We start from the raw sequence: 26541 nt of genomic DNA on the forward strand, positions 1-26541 counted from the left end.
CCTCGTTTTAACCTGATTGACTCTCTCTTAGCTGAGAGAGCTGGACAGACTCCATTTTGGTTTCTTTGCTTGCAGTCCCTTGTCCCCCTCCCTTAAGGACATAACTGGTGCAAGCTGACTCCAAGCACATCGAAGAATGCGCTTACTGGTAAGATACTGAGGCAAGCTGTACCAGCAGCTCCTGGGAACGTGCTCTGTTGATGGCACCCAAAGCCCCTGCGTTTATCACTTTGTGATAATTTAAGCCCCCACACCTGGGACTGTTTATTTTCCTGTAACTGTTTCTGTAACCATATATCTTTTAACTTTTTGCCTGTTCTGCTTCTGTAAAAAAATTGCTTCAGCTAATCAGACCAAAGCATAAGAAGAAATGTAGCCCCTTCTTCGGGGCCGAGAGAATTTCAAGCTCTAGCCGTCTCTCAGTCGCCGGCAATAAAGGATTCCTGAATTAGTCTCAGAGTGTGGCGTTCTCTCTATAACTCGCTCGGTTACAACAATAATATCACCATTAATCAGAATACTGTTTTTTGTTTGTTTGTTTTTACTGTTAGCTGCACAGATCTACCACTAATGACTGCATCTGCCCATCTTTGTCTCTCTTATTGTCAGAGGCGTTGGAACCACAGTGACTCCATCTTGAATAGGGGCTAGGTAAAATGAGGCTGGGACCTACTGGGCTGCATTCCCTGGAGGCTAGGCATTCTGAGTCACTGGATGAGATAGGAGGTCAGGACAAGGTGCAGGTCATAAAGACCTTGCTAATAAAATAGTTTGCAGTAAAGAAGGCAGCCAAATCCCATCAAAACCAAGATGGCGACAAAAGTGACCTCTGGTCGTCCTCACTGCTTCTCATACGCTAATCATAATATGTTAACATGCTAAAAGACACTCCCACCAGCACCATGACAGTTTCCAAAGCCATGGCAATGTCAGGAAGTTACCGTATATGGTCTAAAATGGGGGGCAGGAACCTTCGGTTCCAGGAATTGTCCACCCCTTTCCTGGAAAACTCATGAATAATCCACCCCTTGTTTAGCATATAATCAAGAAATAACTATAAGTATCCTTAGTGGAGCAGTCATGCCACCACTCTGTCCACAGAGTAGCCATTCTTTATTCCTTTATTTTCTTCCTTTTTTTGTGGGGGGGTGGGGAAACAGAGTCTCTCATCCATCTCGGTTCAGTGCAACCTCTGCCTCCTGCGTTCAAGCAATTCTTCTGCCTCAGCCTCCTGAGTAGCTGGAATTACAGGCACACGCCACCACACCCGGCTATTTTTTTTGTAGAGACTGGGTTTCACCATGTTAGCCAGACTGTTCTCCAACTCCTGGCCTCAAATGATCCGCCCGCTTTGGCCTCCCAAAGTGCTGGGATTACAGGCATGAGCCACGGTGCCTGGCCCTCTTTTACTTTCTTAATAAACTCTCTTTCACTTTACTTTATGGACTTGCCTTGAATTCTTTCTTGTGTGAGATCCAAAAACCCTCTCTTGGGTTCTGGATTGGGACCCCTTTCTGGGAACATTGTTATTTTGAGTTTCTTGGAGGCAGGGATTGTGTCTTAACGTACTCTGTCTCACAACCCCAGTCCAGAACCTGGCCAAACCCCAAAAGTGCTTTAATAAATATGTGATTAATTACATGGATCTCTGAGAGCGTATCAATCATAATTCTCGACTTCCTCCTTGGCTGCAATTCAAGAGCAGAGCCAGCTCCACATTCTGACCTTCACAGCCTGACCCTGGACAAGAGCCAGATTCTTTAACGAATCATCTGGCATACTACTTATTTTCCTCCTCTCACTCCTATGAAACTCACAATTATGGCCTCCGGGAAGCAGTTCCTTGTGTTCTGACAAAAATGAGAGAGCTCACAAAATTTTCTCTTGTTTACCAACCAGCCTGGGCAACATGGTGAAACCCTGTCTCTATCAAAAAACTCACAAAAATTTGCCAGGCGTGGTGGCACGTGTTTGTAGTCCCAGATACTCTGGAGGCTGAGGTGAGAGAATTACTTGAGCCCAGTAGGCAGAGGTTGTAGTGGGCTGTGATTGCACCACTGTACTCCAGCCTGGGCAACAGAGCCAGACCATGTCTCAAATACATATATATATATATTCTGTTTAGTTTTAATTTTAAGTTTTAACAGAGATATGAAGCCTATCTCCAGGGCCAGCTTCATGGGCAGTGTGACCTGAGCAGTGGGACCTGGGCAAAGTGACCTAGACATGTGACTTGAGCAGTGTGATCTGGGCAGTGTGACCTGGGCAGTGGGACCTGAGCAGTGTGATCTGGGCAGTGTGACCTGGGCAGTGGGACCTGAGCACTGGGACCCGGATAATCTGAATGTGTGACCTGAGCAGTGTGATCTGAGTGGTGTGAGCTGGGCAATGTGACCTGGGCAGTGGGAACTGAGCAGTGGGACCTGGGTAATCTGGATGTGTGACCTGAGCAGTGTGATCTGGGTGGTGTGAACTGGGCAATGTGACCTAGGCAGAGTGACTTGAGCAGTGGGACCTGGGCACTGTGACCTGGGTAATCTGGATGTGTGACCAGAGCAGTGGAACCTGAGCAGTGGGACCTGGACAGTAGAACTTGCTAGAGACTTGTACTTAGAAGGACTGCATGCTTCATTTAATGTCCTACTGTTGCCATCTTGAAATTCTTAATACTTTTTCAAAAATAGGCCTCAAAATTTCCTTTTGCACTGGATCCCACAAATTATGTGGCCAATCCTGCCTATCTCTTTGGTACGTACCTTAAGCCTCCTGTGACATGAATTTATCAACAAGTCATGTGGGTTTTAGTTATGAAACCTCCAGTAGTTCTGTAGCTCCCCACTTTCCTCAGGAAATATACTCCAAACAGGGCTGGGTGCAGTAGCTCACGCCTGTAATCCCAGGACTTTGGGAGGCCAAGGCAGGCAAATCACAAGGTCAGGAGTTCGAGATCAGCCTGACCAACATGGTGAAACCCCATCTCTACTAAAAATACAAAAATTAGCTGGGTGTGGTGGCACATGCCTGTAATCCCAGCTACTCAGGAGGCTGAGGCAGAGAATTGCTTGAACCCAGGAGGTGGAGGTTGCAGTGAGCCGAGATCACGCCACTGCACTCCAGCCTGGGCAGCACAGCGAGACTCCGTCTCAAAAAAAAAAAAAAAGAAAAGAAGAAAATAAAAGCCTTTTACCTTCTGTTACCTACCCCCCCACACACTGACACCCCTTACCTCACCTCTCTCAGCTCTGTCCCTTTTTCTTTCCAATGTGAACCCTCAGTTACTGTGCTCCTTGCTGTTTGTAACCTTGCAGGCCTGCCAGCTGCCCATCCCATGTGCGTCCTGTTTCCATCCTGCCCTGGGTAGTCCTCTGCTTCTCTTTACCTGGCCAATTCCATCTTATTCTGTAAGTGCGAACTTAGATGTCACCACCTCTGGGAGGCCCCCTCTGATCTACCCCAAACTAAAATAGTGCAGTGGCTCACTCCTACAATCCCAGCACTTTGGGAGGCCGAGGTGAACAGATTGCCTGAACCCAAGAGTTCAGGACAAGCCTAGGCAACATGGCGAAACGCTGGCTCTACAGAAAATACCAAAATTAGTGGGGCATGGTGGCGCACGCCTGTTATCTCAGCTACTCAGGAGGCTGAGGTGGGAGAATCGCTTGAACCTGGGAGGCAAAGGTTGCAGTGAGCCGAGATTGCACCACTGCACTCCAGCCTGGGTGACAGAGTGAGACTCTGTCTCAAACAAACAAACAAACAAACAAACCACACATTCAACAGCACCATGTGCATAAGTACATGAATTTCTTTTCTAACACATCTAGGTTTTCCTTTGCAGGAAAACTACCTACATGTAGCTCTGAATTTCTCAGCCATTAGAGGGGTCCTGAGGTCTCTCTTGAGATAGACCCTCGCCCAGGTTATGGAGGTAGTTCAAATGAAACCTTCCCACCCCCAAAGGACCTTCTGGTCCAATCCAATTCCTGAAGCATGTCTCTTCCTTCACCTTTTGTGGTCTATTCACCCTTCACAAGACCCAACTAACTAAAATGCGAACTCCCCACAATTGTAATTAATCTCCTCCTGCTTTCCTAGCATTTTTTTGTTTTGTTTTGTTTTGTTTTTTTAACTTTTTAATTTTTTTAGATGGAATTTCGCTCTTGTTGCCTACCCTGGAGTGCAATGGTGCGATCTCAGCTCACCGCAACCACCGCCTCCCCGGTTCAAGTGATTCTCCTGCCTCAGCTTCCTGAGTAGCTGGGATTACAGGCATGCGCCACCACGTGCAGCTAATTTTGTATTTTTAGTAGAGACAGGGTTTCTCTATGTTGGTCAGGCTAGTCTCAAACTCCCAACCTCAGGTGATCCCCCTGCCCCGGCCTTCCAAAGTGCTGGGATTACAGGTGTGAGCCACCTCACCCAGCCTTTATTTTTTATTTTTAATGATATACGGCATACATGCTGACTTATATCACAGTGACTTGTGCCATTAGGCTAGATGGTCCACTTTTTTTTTTTTGAGATGGTTTCACTCTGTCATCCAGGCTGGAGTACAGTGGCATGATCACAGCTCACTGTAACCTTGACCTCTTGGGCTCAAGTGATCCTCCTGCCTTAGCCTCTTGAGTAGATGGGACCACAGGCATGCGCCAGCATGCCTGGCTAATTTTTAAATTTTTTGTACAGACAGGGTTTGCTTTGTTGCCCAGGCTGGTGTTGAACTCCTGGGCTCAAGCAATCTTCTCATCTTGGCCCCTGAAAGTGCTGGGATTGTAGTTCTGAGCCACTGGGTCCAGCCTCAGTGGTCTGCTTTGAGAGCAGGAACAAAACGTTACTAATCTTTCCGGACTTTATGTCTTTATGTTTTATCCATAGTAGGCACTCAAATTAATATTGGGTAATTTGAATTTCTAACAGAGAGACTGAAATGCAGTTGGCCATAGAGAAGTAGAGATTTGAAAAAGAAAGAGGGGCTTTATCTAGTGGAAAGAAAAAACGTTCCCCAGCCAGGCACGGTGGCTCATGCCTGTAATCCCAGCACTTTGGGAGGTCAAGGCAGGTGGATCACCTGAAATCAGGGGTTCAAGACCAACCTGGGCAACATGGTGAAACCCCGTCTCTACTAAAAATATAAAAATTAGCCAGGTGTGGTGGCAGGCACCTGTAATCTCAGCTACTGGGGAGGCTGAGGCATGAGAATCACTTGAACCCAGGAGGCAGAGGCTGCAGTGAGCCAAGATCACACCATTGCACTCCAGCCTGGGCAACAGAGTGAGACTCAGTCTCAAAAAAAAAAAAAAAGAAAAGAAAAGAAAAGAAAAAGAAAAAATGTTCCCCAACAAATAACTGGGAAATAGCTGAACTCAGAAAAAGGTTAAGGAGAGAGAAAAATTACAGTATAAGAAGAAGATGAGGGAGGCTGGGCATGGTGACTTCAGGCACTTTGGGAGGCTGAGGTGGGAGGATCACTTGAGGCCAGGAGTTCAAGACCAGCCTCGCCAACAGAGCAAAACCCCGTCTCTATTTTTTTTTTTTTTTTTCTGAAACAGAGTCCCGCTCTATTGCCCAGGCTGGAGTGCAGTGGCACGATCTCAGCTCACTGCAACCTCCATCTCCTAGGTTCCAGCAATTCTCCTGCCTCAGTCTCCCAAGTAGCTGGGATTACAGGCATGCACTACTATGCCTGGCTAATTTTTTTGTATTTTTAGTAGAGACGGGTGTCTCCATGTTGGTCAGGCTGGTCTCAAACTCCCCACCTCAGGTGATCTGCCTGCCTCAGCCTCCCAAAGTGCTGGGATTACAGGCGTGAGCCACTGTGCCTGGCCCCGTCTCTATTAAAAATACAAAAAATTAGCTGGGCGTGGTGGCACACACTTGTAATCCCTGCTACTTGGGGGGCTGAGGCAGGAAAATTGCTTGAACCCAGGAGATGGAGGTTGCAGTGAGCCGAGATCGCGCCACTGCATTCCAGCCTGGGAGACACAGGGAGACCCTGTCTCAAAGAAAAAAAAAAAGACGAGCCTGGGTGACAAAGAGGCTGCAAGTCCTAAAGTCCTAAAAGTGAGAAGTGTTTAAAATCTGGTAAGGAAGGCACCAGTGAAGAATGAGGGAGGAGGTGCAAGTGAACTGTAAGAAACCTGACCAAGGTTATGAGGGCTGTCATCCTTAGTTCTGGCAGAAAAGGAGCAGTGTGGTGCCAGGCAGAGCGGCTCATGTCTATAATCCTAAGACTTTGGGAAGCTGAGGCAGGAGGATCGGATCACTTGAGAGCAGGAGCTTGAGAGCAGCCTAGGCAACATAGTGAGACCCTGTCTCTTAAAACAAACAGGCTGGGCATGGTGGCTCACACTTGTGATCCCAGCACTTTGGGAGGCCAAGGCGGGCAGATGATGAGGTCAAGATATCGAGACCATCCTGGCCAACATGGTAAAACCCTGTCTCTACTAAAAATACAAAAATTAGCTGGGTGTGGTGGCGTGCACCTGTAATCCCAGCCACTCGGGAGGCTGAGGCAGAATCATTGAACCCGGGAGGAATCACTTGAACCTGGGAGACGGAGGTTGCAATGAGCAGAGATTGCTCGCCACTGCACTCCAGCCTGGCAACAGAGCAAGACTCCTTCTCAAAACAAACAAGCAAGCAAACAAACAAACAAACAGAAAACAAGGTGACTTTTCTTTTTTTTTTTGAGATGGAGTTTCACTCTTGTTGCCCAGGCTGGAGTGCAATGGCTCGATCTCGGCTCATTGCAACCTCTGCCTCCCGGGTTCAAGCGATTTTCCTGCCTCAGCCTCCCAAGTAGCTGGGATTACAGGTATGTGCCACCATGCCCAGCTAATTTTTTGTATTTTTTTTTAGTAGATATGGAGTTTCTCCATGTTGGTAATGCTGGTCTCTAACTCCAGACCTCAGGTGATCCGCCTGCCTTGGCCTCCCAAAGTGTTGGGATTATAGGCGTGAGCCACTGTGCCTGGCCTAAAACCAGGTTTTTTTTTTTTTTTTTTTGAGAGAGTCTCACTCTGTCACCTGTAGCTGGGACTACAGGCACACGCTGCCATGCCCAGCTATTTTTTTTTGTATTTTTGGTAGAGACGGGGTTTCACCATGTTGGCCAGGATGGTCTTGATCTCCTAACCTCATGATTGCCCACCTCTGCCTCCCAAAGTGCTGGGATTACAGGTGTGAGCCACCGCACCTGGCCAACCAGATGACTTTTCTAAGTAACTCTACTACTGCAATCAGTATGCCAGTTAAATATGTGGTTGTTTGAAAATAATACTGCTCCCCGCCCCCCCAAAAAAATGAAAAGAATAACCCAGCTGTGACTAAGTTCCTTGGGAAGCCTCTGTGTAACCGCCCAAGGGGTTCACCTTGCCCGCTGCCTAGTCAGAGCTGATTTATCAAGACACGGGAATTGCAATAAAAAATAATTCATGCAGAGCTGGTTGTGCGGGAGGCCGGTGGAAGGTCAGGGTTTGTTTTTGTTTGTTTGTTTTTGTTTTTAGGCAGAGTCCCGCTCTGTTCCCCAGGATGGAGTGCAGTGGTGGGATCTCGGCTCACTGCAACCTTCGCTTCCCAGGTTCAAGCTATTCTCATGGCTCAGCCTCCCTATTCTCATGTCTAAGCCTCCCAATCAGCCAGGATTACAGGCGCCTGTCACAACGCCAGGCTAATTTTTGTATTTTTAGTAGAGACAGGGTTTTGCCATGCTGGTTAGGTTGGTCTCAAACTTCTGACCTTGGGTGATCCACCCGCCTCAACCTCCCAAAATGCTGGGATTACAGGCGTGAGCCATCGTGCCCGGCCTTGATCAGGGTTTTAAAGAATAATTTGGTGGGTAGGGAGGGGGGGCCAGTGAATCAGGAGTGCTGATTGGCTGGCTCGGGAATGAAATCAGAAGGAGTGGAAGATGTTCTCTTATGCTGAGTCAGTTCCTGGGTGGGGGGCACAGAACTGGTTGGCAGGTCCAGGTGGGGCCATCCAGTTGTTAGAAATGCAAAAACCTGAAAAGACATCTCAAAAGACAGATCTTAGGTTCTCAACACTGATGTTACCTTTAAGAATAATTGTGATTTCTCTGCATTTCTTCACTGGCCATCAGAGAAATGCAAATCAAAACCACAATGAGATACCATCTCACACCAGTTAGAATGGTGATCATTAAAAAGTCAGGAAACAATAGGTGCTGGAGAGGATGTGGAGAAATAGGAACACTTTTACACTGTTGGTGGGACTGTAAACTAGTTCAACCATTGTGGAAGTCAGTGTGGCGATTCCTCAGGGATCTAGAACTAGAAATACCATTTGAACCAGCCATCCCATTACTGGGTATATACCCAAAGGACTATAAATCATGCTGCTATAAAGACACATGCACACGTATGTTTATTGTGGCACTATTCACGATAGCAAAGACTTGGAACCAACCCAAATGTCCAACAATGATAGACTGGATTAAGAAAATGTGGCACATATACACCATGGAATACTATGCAGCCATAAAAAATGATGAGTTCATGTCCTTTGTAGGGACATGGATGAAATTGGAAATCATCCTCAGTAAACTATCACAAGGACAAAAAACCAAACACTGCATGTTCTCACTCATAGGTGGGAATTGAACAATAAGAACACATGGACACAGGAAGGGGAACATCACACTCTGGGGACTGTTGCGGGGTGGGGGGAGGGGGGAGGGATAGCATTAGGAGATATACCTAATGCTAAATGATGAGTTAATGGGTGCAGTACACCAGCATGGCACATGTATACATATGTAACTAACCGGCACATTGTGCACATGTACCCTAAAACTTAAAGTATAATTAAAAAAAAAATTACAAAAAAAAAAAAAGAATAATTGTGGAAGTTGCAAATCTTACAACCTCTGGGATAACGGCTGGTAATATTTAGAATTCCAGCCCCTCTCATTCTAACTTGGTGGCTGGTGGCCTTTTATTCATTTCACAAGGACAGTTTAGCTTTGAGGAGGGGCTATTATTTAAATTATAAACTAAATTCCTTCCTAAGGCTAGTTGGGGCTATGCCCAGTAATGGACAAGGAGAGTTCAGAGATTAGAGGCAAGATAGACTTAGTTAGATCTGATGTCTTTCACTTGTCATAATTTCCTTAGTCATAACTTTGCAAAGGCAGTTTCATTTGTTCTTCTGAAGCCAATTCCCATACTCTCTTGCACCCAAACAAATACAACTCCAAAGACATTGACACTAAGCTTTATTTAATAACCTTTAACTGCAATGGCATTTTTCTCTCTCCTTTTTTTTTTTGTTATCCAGTTAGGTTCCCTCTATTCTTTATTTTCTTATCTAGAGAAATTTGGCAACTGTCTGTAAGTTCAGATCTTGAACAGTAAGATTTCTAAAATATAAAATTCCCTTGAATCAATGATTGATTTGCCTAATGAATATGAAATTCTGGTGGGGAGGGAAAAAGGAAAGGTAACTGTGGGAGCTTGCTGGGAGTTTAATTGTTGAAAAAGTCTCATTCAAGATACCATTTCCTATTCTGATCACATGTCTCTATTCTTTCTCAGAGCACAAATGCTTGTCCTATATTAAAAGTGGCTGTGGGGCAGGCACAGTGGCACACACTTGTAATACCAGCACTTTGGGAGGCCAAGGCAGGCAGATCACCCGAGGTCAGGGGTTTGAGATCAGCCTGGCCAACATGGTGAAATCCCATCTCTACTAAAAATACAAAAAATTAGTTGGGCGTGCTGATGGGCACCTGTAATCCCAGCTACTTGGGAGGCTGAGGCAGGAGAATCGCTTGAACCCGGGAGGCGGAGGTTGCAGTGAGCCGAGAAGGCGCCACTGCACTCCAGCCCAGTGACAGTGCGAGACACCGTCTCAAAAAAAATGGCTGATTGTCTGAAGGTAGTGAGTTATCTCAATTGATTGTTCATGGTCAGTTACAGATGGAACTCCTTGTTCTACTCTTTTCCCTGTTGTCACTACTGCACTTGACTAGTATATACATATATATTTTTAAAAAGTGTCTGTGGGCATAATTAAATTTTAAATGGAAGATCCCACAGAGAAAATGATCTCTAATGTGAAAGGAACCAGAATTTTTGTTGTTGTTCTTCATTATTCAACTTGAAGAAACCAGAATTTTGTAGTGAAAACACAAAACAAGGCTGGGCAAGGTGGTTCATGCCTGTAATCCCAGCACTTTGGGAGGCTAAGGCCGGCGAATCACCTGAGGTCAGGAGTTTGAGACCAGCCTGACCAACATGGAGAAACCCCATCTCTACTAAAAATACAAAGTTAGCCGGGCGTGGTGGCGCATGCCTGTAATCCCAGCTACTCAGGAGGCTGAGTCAGGAGAATTGCTTGAACCTGGGAGGCGGAGGTCGTGGTGAGCCCAGATCGCGCCATTGCACTGCAGCCTGGGCAACAAGACCGAAATTCCATCAAAAAAAAAAAAAAAAAGAAAGAAAGAAAGAAAACACAAAACAAAAACGGAGCTTTTTGTTTGGTTTTCTGATTAACTCCCCAAATAATGTTACTTATCATTTCTAATTAAGGGCCTACACTTGACATGGTAGGGATGGCTCTTGGTTCCAGGATAAAGCTACATAGTAAGAAAGTTGCAGCTTTAAAGACTCGTAAAACTAATGAGTTCTGTAATCGAATAGTTTTAACAGTATCTTTCTTCCTATTTAGCCTCATCTTACGAAATTTAGATCGAATCAATTTTTTTTTTTTACTCCATGTCTGAAATAAAACTTTCATCCGTGCTAATAATCTAACCTATCTCAGATTCTTGGCTTTGACAGTAGTCCGTAGGCTAACCGCAGACAACGGTGCTTCTAGACAAAACACGAATTGGTAGGAAATAAACTCCTCCAAAGCATAGAACTATCTTTCACTATCTCTAACACTGTGTTGTGTCTTGCAGAGGCCTTGTGTAACTGGTTGGATGACTGTTTCTCTTGTTTGTTTTGAGAAGTGTCTCACTGCCGTCGCCCAGGCTGGAGTGTAGTGGCACAATCACGGATCACTGCAGCCTTGAACTCCCCGGCTCAGGTGATTCTCCCGCTGCAGCCCCTGGAGTAGCTGGGACCACAGGCACGTGCCACCAAGCCCGGCTAATTTTGTCTTGTTTTTGTTTTTTGAGACGGAGTTTCGCTCTTGTTGCCCTGGCTGGAGTGCAATGGCGCGATCTAGGCTCACCGCAACCTCTGCCTCCCAGGTTCAAGCGATTCTTCTGCCTCAGCCTTCCCAGTAGCTGGAATTACAGGCATGCACCACCACGCCCAGTTAATTTTATTTGTATTTTTAGTAGAGATGGGGTTTCTCCATGTTGGTCAGGCTGGTCTCAAACTCCTGACCTCAGGTGATCCCCCCCGCCTTGGCCTCCCAAAGTGCTGGTGTTACTGGTGGGTCTTTGTTCTTAGAGCTCCCAAGATGGTGGTGGGCCACTCCCAAGATGGTGGTGGGCCACTCCCAAGATGGTGGTGGGCCACTCCCAAGATGGTGGCGGGCCACTCCCAAGATGGTGGCGGCTGCTCCCAGGATGGCAGCAAGCCTTTTGTTCTCTGACCCGGGGTTCTTGGCCTCACGGATTTCAAGGAATGGGACCTTGGGCCATGCAGTGAGTGTTATAGCTCTTTTAGAAGTCGTGGGTCACGGAAGAGAACCGTGGAACCCAGCGACTAGTGTTCAGCTCGATTAGGACCAACCCGGGCACTTAGCCGCACAGGAACAATGGCGAGCCTCTAGCCCAAACAGGAGCGGCAATGGGCACCTCGCTGGATCAGAAACGCAGGGGACACCCTGCCGGATCCAGAGGGGTGGAAGTCAACGGCGGGTCTGCAACAGCGGCGAACAGCAGTGGTGGACGGTGAGCGAAAGCTCAGCTCCAGGTGGAAGAGTGTGCAGCTGCAAGATTTAATAGAGTGAAAACAGCTCCCATACAGTGGGCGAGGACCCAAAGGGGGTTGCCCACTCCCGGCTGGAATGCCTGGGGTTTATATCCCAATCATTGTCCCTCCCCCTGTGCTCTCAGATGATAGATGATTTGACTATTTCTTTACCTCTTGCTTTTAGCTTAATTGGTGTTTTAGTGAGCCCTTTTTACTACCTGATTGGTCAGGTGTGAGCTGAGTTACAAGCCCCATGTTTAAGGGTGGGGGCGGTCCCCTTCCCCAGGTAGGTTTAGGAATTCTTAGTCGCCCCAGGAAATCCGCTACTCTTGTCTCTCACTGGGATTACAGGCGTGAGCCACCGCGCCCAGCCAATTTTGGTATTTTTTGTAGAGCCAGGGTTTCGCCATGTTGCCCAGGCTGGGACTGAATCTTTAGAGCTGCACTCATGATTAAAAATGCTGTGCCAGGCGTTGTGGCTCACGCCTGTAATCCCAGCACTTTGGGAGGCTGACGCGGGCGGATCACGAGGTCAGAAGATCGAGACCATCCTGGCTAACACGGTGAAACCCCGTCTCTACTAAAAATACAACAAATTAGCTAGGCGTGGTGGCGGGCGCCTGTAGTCCCAGCTACTAGGGAGGCTGAGGCAGGAGAATGGCGTGAACCCGGGAGGTGGAGCTTGTAGTGAGCCGAGATCGCACCACTGCAATCCAGCCTGGGTGACAGAGCAAGACTCTGTCTCAAAAAAAAAAAAAAAAAAAAAGCTACCGGAAGCACAGCGAGGATGTCCTTGACACACATCCTATTTTCTGGGAAAAGATTACTACCACAGTAATTGAGCTGTGAAGCGGAGACAAATTGCTCTCGGTGGTGGTTCAAAGTACTGCAATTGACTGGAATAGCACCGCGCAGTTTTCCTTCCTCTCGAGCAAGATAAGAGTGATAGGAGCTGTATCGATTACCTGCAAGATAGAAGTAGAAGCGGGCCGGGTGCGGTGGCTCACGCCTGTAATCACAGCACTTTGGGAGGCTGAGGCGGGTGGATCATTCGACGTCAGGAGTTCCAGACCAGCCTGACCAACATGGTGAAACCCCGTCTCTACTAAAAATACAAAAAATTAGCCGGGTGTGGTGGCAGGCGCCTGTAATCCCAGCTACTCGGGAGGTTGGGCAGGATAATCGCTTGAACCCGGGAGGCGGAGGTTGCAGTGAGCCGGAATCGCGCCATTGCACTCCAGCCTGGGCGACAAGAGCGAGACTCTGTCTCAAAAAAAAAAAAAAGCAGTAGAAGGGAAGAAAATCGCAAGGAACTAGACTAAAAGAATCTCGACCCTTGAATGGAGTTACACGAACGGCCAGATGAAAGAAGGAAGGCCCGGACCTCCACTCAGGGCCGACTAGGGGACCGGCGGAGGATGCACGCTGATGGATTTACTCACCCGGGGCTCGGAGCTCCAGCAGCTGGCTGAGCCCGCGATGACGTCACGGACTCGGGTCACATGGCCGAGTCCGCCCCGCCCCCGCCCCGCCCCCTCCCCGTCCCCGCCGCTGCAGCCGTCGCCTTCGGAGCGAAGGGTACCGACCCGGCAGAAGCTCGGAGCTCTCGGGGTATCGAGGAGGCAGGCCCGCGGGCGCACGGGCGAGCGGGCCGGGAGCCGGAGCGGCGGAGGAGCCGGCAGCAGCGGCGCGGCGGGCTCCAGGCGAGGCGGTCGAAGCTCCTGAAAACTTGCGCGCGCGCTCGCGCCACTGCGCCCGGAGCGATGAAGATGGTCGCGCCCTGGACGCGGTTCTACTCCAACAGCTGCTGCTTGTGCTGCCATGTCCGCACCGGCACCATTCTGCTCGGCGTCTGGTATCTGGTGAGCGCGGCGCGCCCGGCCCGGGACCCCGCGTTGCTTCCGCGCCCCTAGCTGGGCTTCTGGCCCGGCCTCGCGGTGGGGTGAGGCGTGCGCTCATCCGCCTAAAGTTGTATTATTAGAAACTTAATTCTCCGGGTGCCGCGTCCGCACTTCCCCCGGCTGGGCCAGCGCCGACGGGGGGAGGCCAGGAGTTTGGGGCGATGGGGGAGGCCAGGGGCGCGGGCCGGAGGGCCGCACTCGACCCTTGGCGCCCAGGTGGTGTGGGTCGCGGATCTCCAGCCTCCGCGCAGCCCCGCAGCCTCGTGTAGGGCGCACCGGGGCAGACAAACTGAGCTTATCTGCCGAGCACGTGTTTCCTTTCTTCTTAAAGCCCGTGGGCTTTGTGTTTCGACGGCTGCGGACGGAGCGGTCGCGGAGGTGACGGCGCATATTTTGCAGCTCTGTGGTCAGGGTTGCGGATTTGTGAATGCTCGTTCTCCCTAGCCGCGTCTCCGCTAGGGTGGCCTGCGCTTTCACGCCGTCGCACGTTCGGATCCCGAGTTGAAGTGGTTGGGAGTTATTGGCATCCTCTTGTGAGTGGGTCCCCCCCCCCCACCCATGTTTTAAAGCCCTTACTCCAGGAAGGGATGTGAGTGTGATTTACTGCGTTTCCATCTGCCCGGGGAAGCCATTTTCCACCCACATTTTTCCTGCCCGTGGACAGTTGGTCTTCGGACCTTTTCTTGACAGACTCAGCGGGCAAATCTGGCATTTTTTTTCCTGGTTGGAACTTTTGAAGTCTTTTTTTGTATGAGGAGCAGTGATTTTCAGAGCTAGTGAGGAAACCTGATGGAGTCTTGCCCGCACCTGCCCTGCGTTGGTTGGTGGCACCCCTAGACTGCACCAGCACTGAGTCGGATTCCGCTGCATTTTGGCTTTTGTGACATCATGATGGAGAGTTAGACCAGAGTTGCTTTGCAGTGAATACCACTGCATCGCGAGAAAATGCCCTGAAAATGGTAGACAAATAGCATATGTAACTTTTTTCAGTGAGGTGTTTTTTTTTTTTTTTTTTTTTTGAGACAGAGTCTCACTCTGTGGCCCGGGCTGGAGTGCAATGGCATGATCTCTGCTCACTGCAGCCTTCGCCTCCCAGGTTCAAGCGATTCTCCTTCCTCAGCTTCCCGAGTAGCTGGGATTGCAGGCGCCCGCCACTACGCCCAGCTAATTTTTTGTATTTTTAGTAGAGACAGGGTTTCACCATGTTGGCCAGGCTGGTCTCGAACTCCTGACCTCGTGATTCGCCCGCCTTGGCCTCCCAAAGTGCTGAGATTACAGGCGTGAGTGAGCCACCGCGCCTGGCCGAGAAAAATTCTTATCTCTTTAATGAGTTGGGGTGTGTGTGTGTGTGGTTTATTGGGCCCATTTTGGGGTAGAATATGGACTTTTTGTCTAACTGTGAACCCCTTCCTTGTACCATTTTAAGCAAAACATTTCACCCCAGGCATATGGTATTCACTGTGCTATTTATAGTTTCAAGTTTCCTTTAGTCAGTGCCTATCATGGCCACACAATATAAATTTTTGGCTTGAAAATATTTCAAACAGATATTTAGCGTGTGTGGGTTCTTACTGTGCAGTGTAAATACAGATGGAACATCAGCATATTAGCTAAACTTCGACTTTGGTAAAAGCCAAGAAATTCTTTACTGAAATTGAAAATTATAGCAAAAGGATAGTAGGTGGCTCAAAATAGTTGGTGCTTTTATTGATGATCAAGACAGCCTGCCTTCCTTGAAAATTTCAAGTGTCTGCCTTCCTTGAAAATGTTCAAATCTGCCGACTTGCAAGTACATCAGAGAACGTAATTTGTAAAATCTAGGGCATTGCATTAGGCAAATGTACTACGTGATCCACAGGAAAGATAAATCCTACTTGAGCCCTGTTGTTGGCTGTAATCCAACCAGACAGTGTAGGTGTGATAAAAGGAGAGTACTCAGCATGCTTTGTCTACTGTTTGAGCACGCTCTCTGTGGAAAGTAGTTATTGGTGTGTTTGTCTTAGCGTTTGGAAATAAATGGCCTTTTGAAAGGTAATTAGAAAGCTTTCTAGCAGATGTGAATAAAAATGTTGCTTTAGGTAAACCCTATTTCTGGGAAACTTGGCTTAAGTACTGGTAATCTTTATAAATAGTCTTTTGCATTTCACAAGGCAATGTAAGCCTTCTTCTTTTCTTTTCTTTTCTTTTTTTTTTAAAGTAGTGAGTTTCACTCAGAGCTTTGAATATAATTTTGTGATACCCTACCTTGTTTTAACCTGAATTGACTCTCCCTTAGGTAAGAGCCAGACAAGACTCCATCTTGGCTCCTTCGCTTGCAGCCCCTTACCCACCCTCTTCCTCAAGGACTTAACTTGTGCAAGCTGACTCCCAGCACATCCAAGAATGCAATTAACTGATAAGATACTGTGGCAAGCTATATCCGCAGTTCCCAGGAATTCGCCCGGTTAATAGTACCCAGAGCCCCCGCGTTTGTGTCCGGTTGCTAACACCCAAAGCCCCGCGTCTATCACCTTGTGATAGATTTAAAGCCCCTGCACCTGGAACTGTTTACTTTCCTGTAACCATTTGTCCTTTTAACTTTTTGCCTACTTTGTTTTAACTAGACTCTCCCCCTCCCCTTTCTAAACAAAAGTATAAAAGAAAATCTAGCCCCTTCTTCAGGGCCAAGAGAATTTTGAGCACTAGCCGTCTCTGGGTCGCCGGCTAATAAAGGACTCCTGAATTCGTCTCAGAGTGTGGTTTCTCTATAAGTTGCTCGGTTACAACAATTTGGTTGTCCAAAACTTTGATTTTCTTGAACTTTTTTTAAAAGAGTTTGTGTGGCTAGGGAGCAGGACCACTGTAAAACGAGGCACCTTCCCTGGTTTGTCCTAACCCTTTCTCTCAGCCAGCCATCTGGATGGAATGGAGTCAATTATCAGAAAGTGGAGAGTTAAAAATTAGCCAGGTGTGGTGGCTCACACCTGTAGTCCCAGCTTGAGTCCCAGGAGTTCGAAGCTGCAGTGAGCTGTGATTGCACCCCTACACTCCAGCCTGGGCAACCAGAGTGAGCACTGTCTCTTAACAGAGGCCAAGTGCGGTGGCTCACGCTTGTAATCCCAGCATTTTGGGAGGCTGAGGCGGGCAGATCATCGGAGGTCAGGAGTTCGAGACCTGCCTGACCAACCATGGCCAGTGTGGTAAAACCCCATCTCTACTAAAAGTACAAATTAGACAGGTGCGGTGGTGTAGTGTAGGCCTATAATCCCAGCTACTTGGGAGACTGAGGCAGGAGAAGTACTTGAACCTGGGAGGCATAGGTTGCAGTGAGCCAAGATTGTGCCACTGCACTCTAGCCTGGGTGACAGTGAGACTCTGTCTCAAAAAAAGAAAAAAAAAGAGAAAGAGGCCTGGTGCAGAGGCTCACGCCTGTAAGCACTTTGGGCGGCAGGTAGGCGGATCACTTGAGGTCAGGAGTTCTAGACCAGCCTGGGCAACATGGCAAGATCCCGTCTCTAATAAAAATACAAAAATTATTCGGTCGTGGTGGCATGCGCCTGTAATCCCAGCTACTCAGGAGGCTGAGGCATGAGAATTGCTTGAACTCTGGAGGTGGAAAGTCCAGCCTGGGTGACAGCAAGACTCTTATCTAAAAAAAAAAAAAAAAGTTGGGTGTGGGTGGCTCACGCCTATAATCCCAGCACTTTGGGAGGCCGAGGTGAGTGGATCTTGAGGTCAAGAGTTCAAAACCAGTCTGGCCAAGGTGGTGAAACCTCATCTCTACTAAAACTACAAAATTAGTCGGGCGCGGTGGCAGGCACCTGTAATCTCAGCTGCTGGGGAGGCAGAGGCAGGAGAATCCCTTGAACCCAGGTGGCAGAGGTTGCCGTGAGCCGAGATCACGCCACTGCACTCCAGCTTGGGCAACAGAGTGAGACTCTGTCTCAAAAAAAAAAAAAAAGAAAAGTAAAATAAAGAATAATAATAATAAAGCGGAGAGTTTTCAGACAAGGCAGATATTTAAATAAGAGTCCAGGCCGGGTGCGGTGGCTCGTACCTGTAATCCCAGCACTTTCGGAGACTGAGGCGGGTGGATCACCTGAGGTCAGGAGTTTTGAGACCAGCCTGGCTAACATGATGAAACCCCGTTTCTATTAAAAATATAAAAAATTAGTGGGGCTTGGTGGCGCGCACCTGTAACCCCAGCTACTTGGGAAGCTGAGAGAAGAATCATTTGAACCCAGGAGGCGGAGGTTGCAGTGAGCTGAGATCGTGCCATTGCACTCCAGCTTGGGCAACAAAAGCGAAACTCTGTCTCAAAATAAATAAATAAATAAAACAAAATGTAAGAGTCCACAATAAGGGCTCATTTAAGTAATTTCCTGTTTTGCAAGATAGGTAAAGTGGATCTTTTTTATATGTTTTCTTATTGTTGATTCCTACCAATACCGTTTACTAAGGCTCCAAGTGTCATGTACTTTACTAGATACTTTGCATAAGGTTAATTTTTACATATTCCTGGTGAGGTAGATTTTCTTATTCCCATTTTACAGATGAGAAAACTGAGGCTTAGAGAACTTTGGTGATTTACTTGAGAGCTTAAAATCCCATGGTTGGTTTATGATCTGAGTGATGTTTTAATCTGTTCTGTTTCCACTGTTTTACTTTTAAAAGTTGTGCGTGTGTTTTGGTTTTGTCTTGGAATAATAAAAGTTTTCCTTCAGTCCTGAAATAAAGTATATTGACTTCAGGTATTTATTATTATTATTACTATTTTTAAAATTCTGGGCCAAGCTAACTTTGGGAGACTTCAGGTATTTATTCTAGAGATCATTTTTTGTTTGTCTCTTTTTTTTTCTTTTATTGAGTTGTGATTTATGTACTACAATTTTTTTCTTTGAGACCGAGTCTCGCTCTGATGCCCAGGCTGGAGTGCAGTGGTGTGATCTCGGCTCACCACAACCTCCGCCTCCTGGGTTCAAGCGATTCTCCTGCCTCAGCCTCCTGAGTAGCTGGGATTACAGGTGAGCGCCGGGCTAATTTTTGTATTTTTAGTAGAAATGGGGTTTCCCCATGTTGTTCAGGCTGGTCTTGAACTCCTGACCTTGTGATCCATCCGCCTTGGTCTCCCAAAGTGCTGAGATTACAGGCGTGAGCCACTGCGCCCGGCCTTTTTTTTTTTTTTTTTTTTTTTTTGAGGAGTTTTGCTCTTATTGTCAGGCCGAAGTGCCGTGGTGCAATCTCAGCTCACTGCAACCTCCGCCTCCTGGGTTCAAGTGATTCCTGCCTCAGCCTCCCAAGTAGCTGGTATTAAAGGCACCCACCACTGCGCTTGGCTAATTTTTGTTTTCCTAGTAGAGACAGGGTTTCATTATGTTGGCCAGGCTGGTCTTGAACTCCTGACCTCAGGTGATCCGCCCGCCTCGGCCTCCCACAGTGCTGGGATTACAGGTGTGAGCCACCGTGCCTGGCAGAATTCACAGTTAAATGTAGTTTATTGAGTTGACAAATGCCTCTGTAATGTAACCCACATTCCTTGAGAACATTTCCAAACTTCCAGCAAGTTCCCTTGTGCTGTTTCCCAGTTAATCCCTGCCATATTCCCAATCACTGTAGGTAAGTTTTGCTTATTCATGTAAAATGGAATTATGCTGTGTGTACCCTTCTGTATCTAGCTTCTTTCACTTAGCATAACTTCTTTTAGATTCATTCATGTTCTTGGAGTGTTGCTTTTTATAGCTGAGTATTGTTTTTATTGTATTAATATACCACAATTTGTTTATCCATTTGCCGGATATTGGACATTTGGGTTATTTCCAATTTGGGGCTATTATAAATAAAGCTGCGCTGAACATTCTTGCACAAGACTTTGGGGACTTTTTTTTTTTTTTTGAGACAGAGTTTTGCTCTTGTTGCCCAGGCTGGAGTGCAATGGTACGATCTCGGCTCACCGCAACATCCGACTCCCAGGTTCAAGCAATTCTCCTGCCTCAGCCTCCCTAGTAGCTGGGATTACAGGCATGCGCCACCACACCTGTTTAATTTTGTATTTTTAGTAGATAACAGGATTTCTCCATGTTGGTCAGGCTGGTCTCGAACTCCCGACCTCTGGTGATCTGCTCCCCTCAGCCTCCCAAAGTGCTGGGATTACAGGCCTGAGCCACCATGCCCAGCTTTTTTTTTTTTTTTTTTTTTGTGAGAAGGTCTCACTCTATTGCCCAGGCTGGAGTGGCTCAATGCAGCCTTGTCTTCCCTGGCTCAAGCAGCCTTGCCATTTCAGCCTCCCAAGTAGCTGGGACTACAGGCTCACACCACCACTCCACACCACTCCAGGCTTTTTTTTTTTTGAGACAGAGCCTCACTCTGTTGTCCAGGCTGGAGTGCAGTGGCGCAGTCTCAGCTCACTGCAACGTCTGCCTCCCGGGTTCAAGCGATTCTGCTGCCTCAGTCTCCTGAGTAGCTGGGACTACACGCGTGCGCCACCATCCCTGGCTAATTTTTTATTTTTGGTAGAGACGGGGTTTCACCATGTTGGTCAGGCTTGTCTCGAACTCCTGACCTCCTGATCCACCTGCTTCGGCCTCCCAAAGTGCTGGGATTACGGGTGTGAGCCACCGTCCCCAGCCTTTTTTTTTTCTGAGACGGAGTCTCGCTCTTGTTGCCCAGGCTGGAGTGCAGGGGCGCAGTCTCGGCTCACTGCAGCCTCCGCCTCCTGGGTTCAAGTGATTCTCCTGCTTCAGCCTCCAGAGTAGCTGGGATTGCAGGCATGCACCACCATACCTGGCTAATTTTGTATTTTTATTTATTTATTTATTTATTTATTTATTTATTTATTTATTTATTTATTTTTTAGTAGAGACGGGGTTTCTCCATGTTAGTCAAGCTGGTCTCAAACTCCCGACCTCAGGTGATCCGCTCGCCTTGGCCTCCCAAAGTGTTGGGATTACAAGTGTGAGCCACCGCGCCCGGACCTTTTTTTTTTTTTTAAGTATCCTTGTTCAGTTATTTTTTAGGAACTTAGACACAGCAAATACATACCAAATGCCTCTGTGCCAGACACTGTTCACAGGGTAGTTAGCCATATATCAGATTATAAAGGATGAAAGAGGTCAGAGTATCTGCTTCATTGGCTTTATGACCTGGTCTTTCTTTTTAATTTTCTTTCTTTCTTTTTCTTTTGTTTTTTAATTATACTTTAAGTTCTGGGATACAAGTGCAGACCTGGTCTTTCAAAGAATCCACTTGTTCACATAGAAACTCACAGTTTCCTTGTTTACTCAAGTAAAGGAAACCAGAATATCTCACCCAAAATATACCTCTTTGGTATATTTCAAGATAGTGTTAGAGAAACTGCAAACAAGAATAGCTCTGAAAAGCTGCTGTTTGTGGAGATTTGCATCTTTAGGGAAAATCTGCATTAGTGAAATAAACAGCCAGGCTTTCTCTGAGCACACCTCCCCACCCCATCCCCCATGTTCAGACCTTGGAAAGATTAACCGAGAGATTGAGAGTCTGACACCTTTGAAGGTCTAATAGAGAAGTTTACCACATACCACAGGCTACCAAGTATCTTTTATCAAGCCTTCTACCTGTGGGGTCTCATTTGCATAACAAGACCACCTTCCCTAGCCAGGCCTTTCCGTCCCTCCCTCCCATAACCTGTTTTGCCGTGATCTAAACCCCTATTCTTTCTGTAACTTCAGAATGGCATTAAAACTTAAACCATCTGGCCCTTCCTTTGAGTTTTCTTATTTCTGTGACTCCCATGTATGCGTGTGCACGTAATACATTTGTATGCCTTTTCTTGCTGTTGATCTATTATCAGTTTGTTTATTAGGCTCAAATGATCAAACCTTCAGAAGTTGTAGAAGGGGGAGAATTTTCTTCACCCCTTCACAAGCCTGATAGATTTTCTTTGTATTCTGAGAAGTTCAACAACTATTGATTTGTCTGAGTACAGGATAGTAAGACCAACATCCTGTATTTGTAGAGTGATTGATAGCTTTCAGTGGGCATTCACATTTGTTCTTATTTAGACCTCAAAGCAACCCTGGGTCACGCATGATAGGTGGTGATATGTTCTTTTAAGATTAATAGCTTCTTTCCAACTGTCAGATTCTGTGACTTGGCCCGTAATTCCAGGATAGAATAACGGACTGATTTGTGGCAATTGTGTCATCTTTACTGCCTGGTGTTTTCCCCACTATGTTAGATTGTAAAAGACTAAATAGTAGGCTAAAGAGTTTGGATTTTATTCTGTAGGCAGTGGGGAACCATTGAAGAATTATGAACAGGAGCGATATGATGAAAGCAGTTTTTTTTGGTGGTTTTTTTTTTGTTTTTTTGTTTTTTTTTGAGACGGAGTCTCGCTCTGTCACCCAGGCTGGAGTGCAGTGGCGGGATCTCCGCTCACTGCAAGCTCTGCCTCCCGGGTTCAAGCCATTCTCCTGCCTCAGCCTCCCGAGTAGCTGGGACTACAGGCACCCACTCCCACACCCAGCTGATTTTTTTATTTTTAGTAGAGATGGGGTTTCAACGTGGTAGCCAGGATGATCTCGATCTCCTGACCTCGTGATCTGCCCACCTCAGCCTCCCAAAGTGTTGGGATTACAGGCATGAGCCACCACGCCTGGCCAATGAAAGCAGTTTTTAAGTTAGATTAAAATGGCAGGCTGTTTCAGATGGCTGGAAAACCAGGCAGTATGTTATATATAGCTCTCTAGATACAAACTATAGCGGGTATCAGCTCTTAGTGGTATGAATAAGATGGATAGGAATTTTTACCAGTTAGTGAGTGATACAAGTCTCTCTTGCTACCTGGGTTTTCTCCATCTGATTTAAGGAATTGAATAGATTTAGATAGGGAAGGACATTGGATTTTTAAAGTACAGGTTTCCCCTCATCTAATAAAGGATCAAGGGCAGTTCTATAGAACATTGGTTAGTGGAGATTTCAGTGGTATTCAATATCTTTTTAAGCTTTTATCACACTTTTTTTTTTTTTTTTTGAGACAGTTTCATTCTGTCACCCATGATGGAGTGCAGTGGCGCCATCTCGGTTCCCTGCAACCTCCACCTCCTGGGTTCAAGCCCTTCTCTTGCCTCAGCCTCCCGAGTACATGGGATTACAGGCGCAGGCCACCACGCCTGGCTTAATTTAGTAGAGATGGGGTTTCACCATGTTGACCAGGCTGGTCTAGAACTCTTGACCTCGGGTGATCCGCCTGCCTCCCAAAGTGCTGGGATTGCAGGCCTGAGCCTCTTATCACACTTTTATGGTAAATGTTCATTAGAATGTTTTACAGACAAGGTGGCCAATAAATAAAGATTGCTATCAAAACTGTTTATTAATACCAGTCACTCTCGGATTCACTTTAAATATATTTAATGTCGACCTAAAAGGAAGAAGCTGAGGCAAAATTAATGTAAGTAGAGAGTTTATTTGGGCCAGGCTTGAGGATTGCAACCCCAGAATATAGACTGACGTTGCCCTGACTATACACACAGATTAGCAGCAGTTATAAGTGCATTTTTAAAGACTGAAAGGGGGAACAGGGAGTGTACTGATACAAAGTTGTTTGTCAGGAATTGTCCTTGATTTACAGAAACAACATTGGTTCGTGATTGGCTATCCATTGTTGAGCTATGCATTATTAGGTTAATGTGCAGCTGCTTGTGGCAATAGCAATCAGTTTCAACAGTTGAAGACATAGCTCAAAAGGGAGGGGGAGTAGAAAGTGATTGCTGTATCGTTTTAATGTCTCTCTGGGCCTGATAATAAAGACTTGCATTCCTCAGAAGTTCGTTTCTCAGTAACTTAGCATAAAGTATTAAGTTAACATGAGTTTTGTCGTACAATGTGTATTATGTTTGAATGAATATTTGTTTTGTCAATTTAACTTTGAATCTTGGCCCTGAAGGAAGAGGCCACAGTTGTCCCATTCTGCCCCACCACCTTTTGGGCTGATTTGTCATTGGTCAAAGGAATGCTAGTGGAAATAATGTGTGAGCCCTAGCAACTCTCCTTTTCCTCCTCCCAGTTCTTGAGACTCTTAGTAGAGCTTTTGGAGACTGAATGAGAGTTGTTGAGTTATTGGTTAACTCATTGTGCTTGACGGAAAGTAAAAAGCAAACAAAGACCACACTTCAGTTGCTCCTAACGTTTTAAGAGTTTAGAGTTGCCTCTTTGCAGTTGCAGCTTCCAAGGGAAATTGTTTCTCAGGAAAATATGTGGGAGGTTAAAAAAAAAATGCTTGAGGAAATGTAATTTCAAATTATTAGTAAACATAACATTGAACTTAAAAAAAAAAAACAAGGCCGGGTGTGGTGGCTCACGCCTGTAATCCCAGCACTTTGGGAGGCCGAGGCAGGCAAATCATGAGGGTTCCGAGTTCGAGACCAGCCTGACCAACATAGTGAAACTCCATCTCTACTAAAAATACAAAAAAATAGGCATGGTGGCACGTGCCTGTAGTCCCAGCTACTCCAGAGGCTGAGGCAGGAGAATCACGTGAACCTGGGAGGCGGAGGTTGTGGTGAGCTGAGATCGTGCCGCTACACTCCAGCCTGGGCAACAGGGAGAGACTCCCGTCTCAAAAAAAAAAAACAAAAAAAACCATTAACCTTGAGCTACTAAAATTACACAGCCAGTTGGTTCCATGGTGCAGAGATGGTGAAGTAGTAACCCTTAGCATATAGTAGGTACTTAGATTTGTGTTGACTAACAGTAGTGGGCCTGGGGGTTGCAAAACTGAAGGTGAGCCAGTTATGCTATAGATAAAGTTGCTATAACAAAGAAACGCAAAACTGCAGGAAGGGAGAAGTTTATTTCTTTCCTGTTAACAGTTCAGGGAGTGTTGGCCAACATTGTTCCTTGAGGCCATCCAGAGACCCAGGCTGGGGGGTGGGGGTGTAGCTCCACCATCCCAAATATTGTGCATGGATTCCTTCTCTGGGTTCTAAGGAGGCTGCCTCCTTTATGTTTGTCTTCATGGTGGAGACATTACCAGCACCATGTTTGTGTCCTGGCCTGCTGTAAGGGAGAAAGGGGTATCTGGAGGACAAGCAGCTTTATTTTTTTAAGGATGTGAAATGGAAAATGCACACATCACTTTCACTTACATCCCAGTAACCAAAAACAAGACATGTGACTTAGCTGTGAGGGAGGCTAGGAGATGTTTCTTTCTTTTTTTTTTTTTTTGAGACCGAGTCTGGCTCTGTTGCCCAGGCTGGAGTGCAGTGGTGCAATCTCGGCTCACTGCAAACTCCGCCTCCTGGGTTCACGCCATTCTCCTGCCTCAGCCTCCCGAGTAGCTGGGACTACAGGTACCCGCCACCAGGCCCAGCTAATTTTTGTATTTTTAGTAGAGACGGGGTTTCACCATGTTAGCCAGGATGGTCTCGATCTCCTGACCTCATGATCCATCCGCCTCGGCCTCCCAAAGTGCTGGGATTACAGGCATGAACCATTGTGCTTGGCCTATTTCTTTTAATTTATTTTTTTAGACAGAGTCTCACTTTGTCGCCCAGGCTGGAGAGCGCACTGGCATGATCTCGGCTCACTGCAACCTCTTCCTCCCAGGTTCAAGTGATTCTCCTGCGCCAGCCTCCCAAGTAGCTGAGATTATAGGCACCTGCCAACATGCCCAGCTAATTTTTGTATTTCTTTTTTAAAATAAAAGGTCTCATATATTTATGACTGAACCCAGCCAACCAACATATTCATAATGATTCAGAGAGAAAAAATATATTCCCAATAAAACGTCCAACTGTCCAGATGGTGGCGCCATTTTCACCTTGCTGTGGGAAGATGGTCATGACCTTGACACAGTGTAAATATGTGTCATCTTGTGTGCAATTCCTTATAGATCCAGCTAGCTTCTTCTCCAGTGTCTCCTTTTGGAGTTGTACCTGATTTTATTACCAGTTGTTAATCTGAATCCACTGGGGAATGGGACATTTTTGCTTTTGTTTCTTGGCCAGGAAACAATCCTGAAAGTCTTGTGAGAAGACATGGCAAGAAGCGGAGTCAGGCACACACCACGATGGTGGAGAAAGGAAGAGAGAACTAATTTTCTATTTTTAGTAGAGATGAGGTTTCACTATGTTGACCAGGCTGGTCTCCAATTCCTGACCTCAAGTGATCACCTGCCTTGGCCTCCCAGAAGTGCTGAGGTTAACAGGCATGAGCCACCACGCCTGGTCAAAAATGAATATTTTAACACCCAAAGTACACAGCCCATCATTTTCTTTTGCACCTCAGATCTGCTGTCTAGGATCATTAGTCCTTTGTATGAAATATATATTCTAAAATTTCCTTTGTTAAGGGTCTGTTGGCTGCAACTTCTGACAGCCATTTTTTTTTTTTTTTTTTTTTGAGATGAAGTCTAGCTCTGTTGCCCAGGTTGGAGTGCAGTGGCTCAAGCTTGGCTCACTGCAACCTCCACCTCCCGGGTTCAAGCGAATCTTCTGCCTCAGCCTCCTGAGTAGCTGAGACTACGGGTGTCTGTCACCACGTCCGGCTAATTTTTTGTATTTTTAGTACAGACGGGGTTTCACCATGTTGACCAGGTTGGTCTCGAACTCCTGACCTCGTGATCCGCCCGCCTCAGCCTCCCAAAGTGCTGGGATTACAGGCGTGAGCTACAGCGCCCGGCCCTGACAGCCATTTTTTTGGAAAATATCTTCATTTGGTGCTCACTCTTTATTTATTTATTTGTTTATTTATTTATTTATTTTGAGACGGAGTTTTGCTCTTGTTGCCCAGGCTGG

General features: G+C 46.7%; 1 protein-coding gene across 1 annotated transcript in view; it reads left to right on the top strand.

Moving 5' to 3' along the window:
* The first annotated feature begins 13304 nt into the window (after positions 1–13304).
* LAPTM4B (lysosomal protein transmembrane 4 beta) overlaps positions 13305–26541 on the top strand; it is a 76803-nt gene continuing 63566 nt past the window's right edge. The window contains 2 exon segments of the mRNA XM_003951305.3: positions 13305–13403; positions 13406–13753. Of these exon segments, the coding sequence (XP_003951354.2) occupies positions 13320–13403; positions 13406–13753 (432 nt within the window). The 5' untranslated portion in view covers positions 13305–13319.

The sequence above is a fragment of the Pan troglodytes genome, chromosome 7 (genome assembly GCF_028858775.2).
Source record: "Pan troglodytes isolate AG18354 chromosome 7, NHGRI_mPanTro3-v2.0_pri, whole genome shotgun sequence".
Lineage (NCBI taxonomy): Eukaryota > Metazoa > Chordata > Mammalia > Primates > Hominidae > Pan > Pan troglodytes.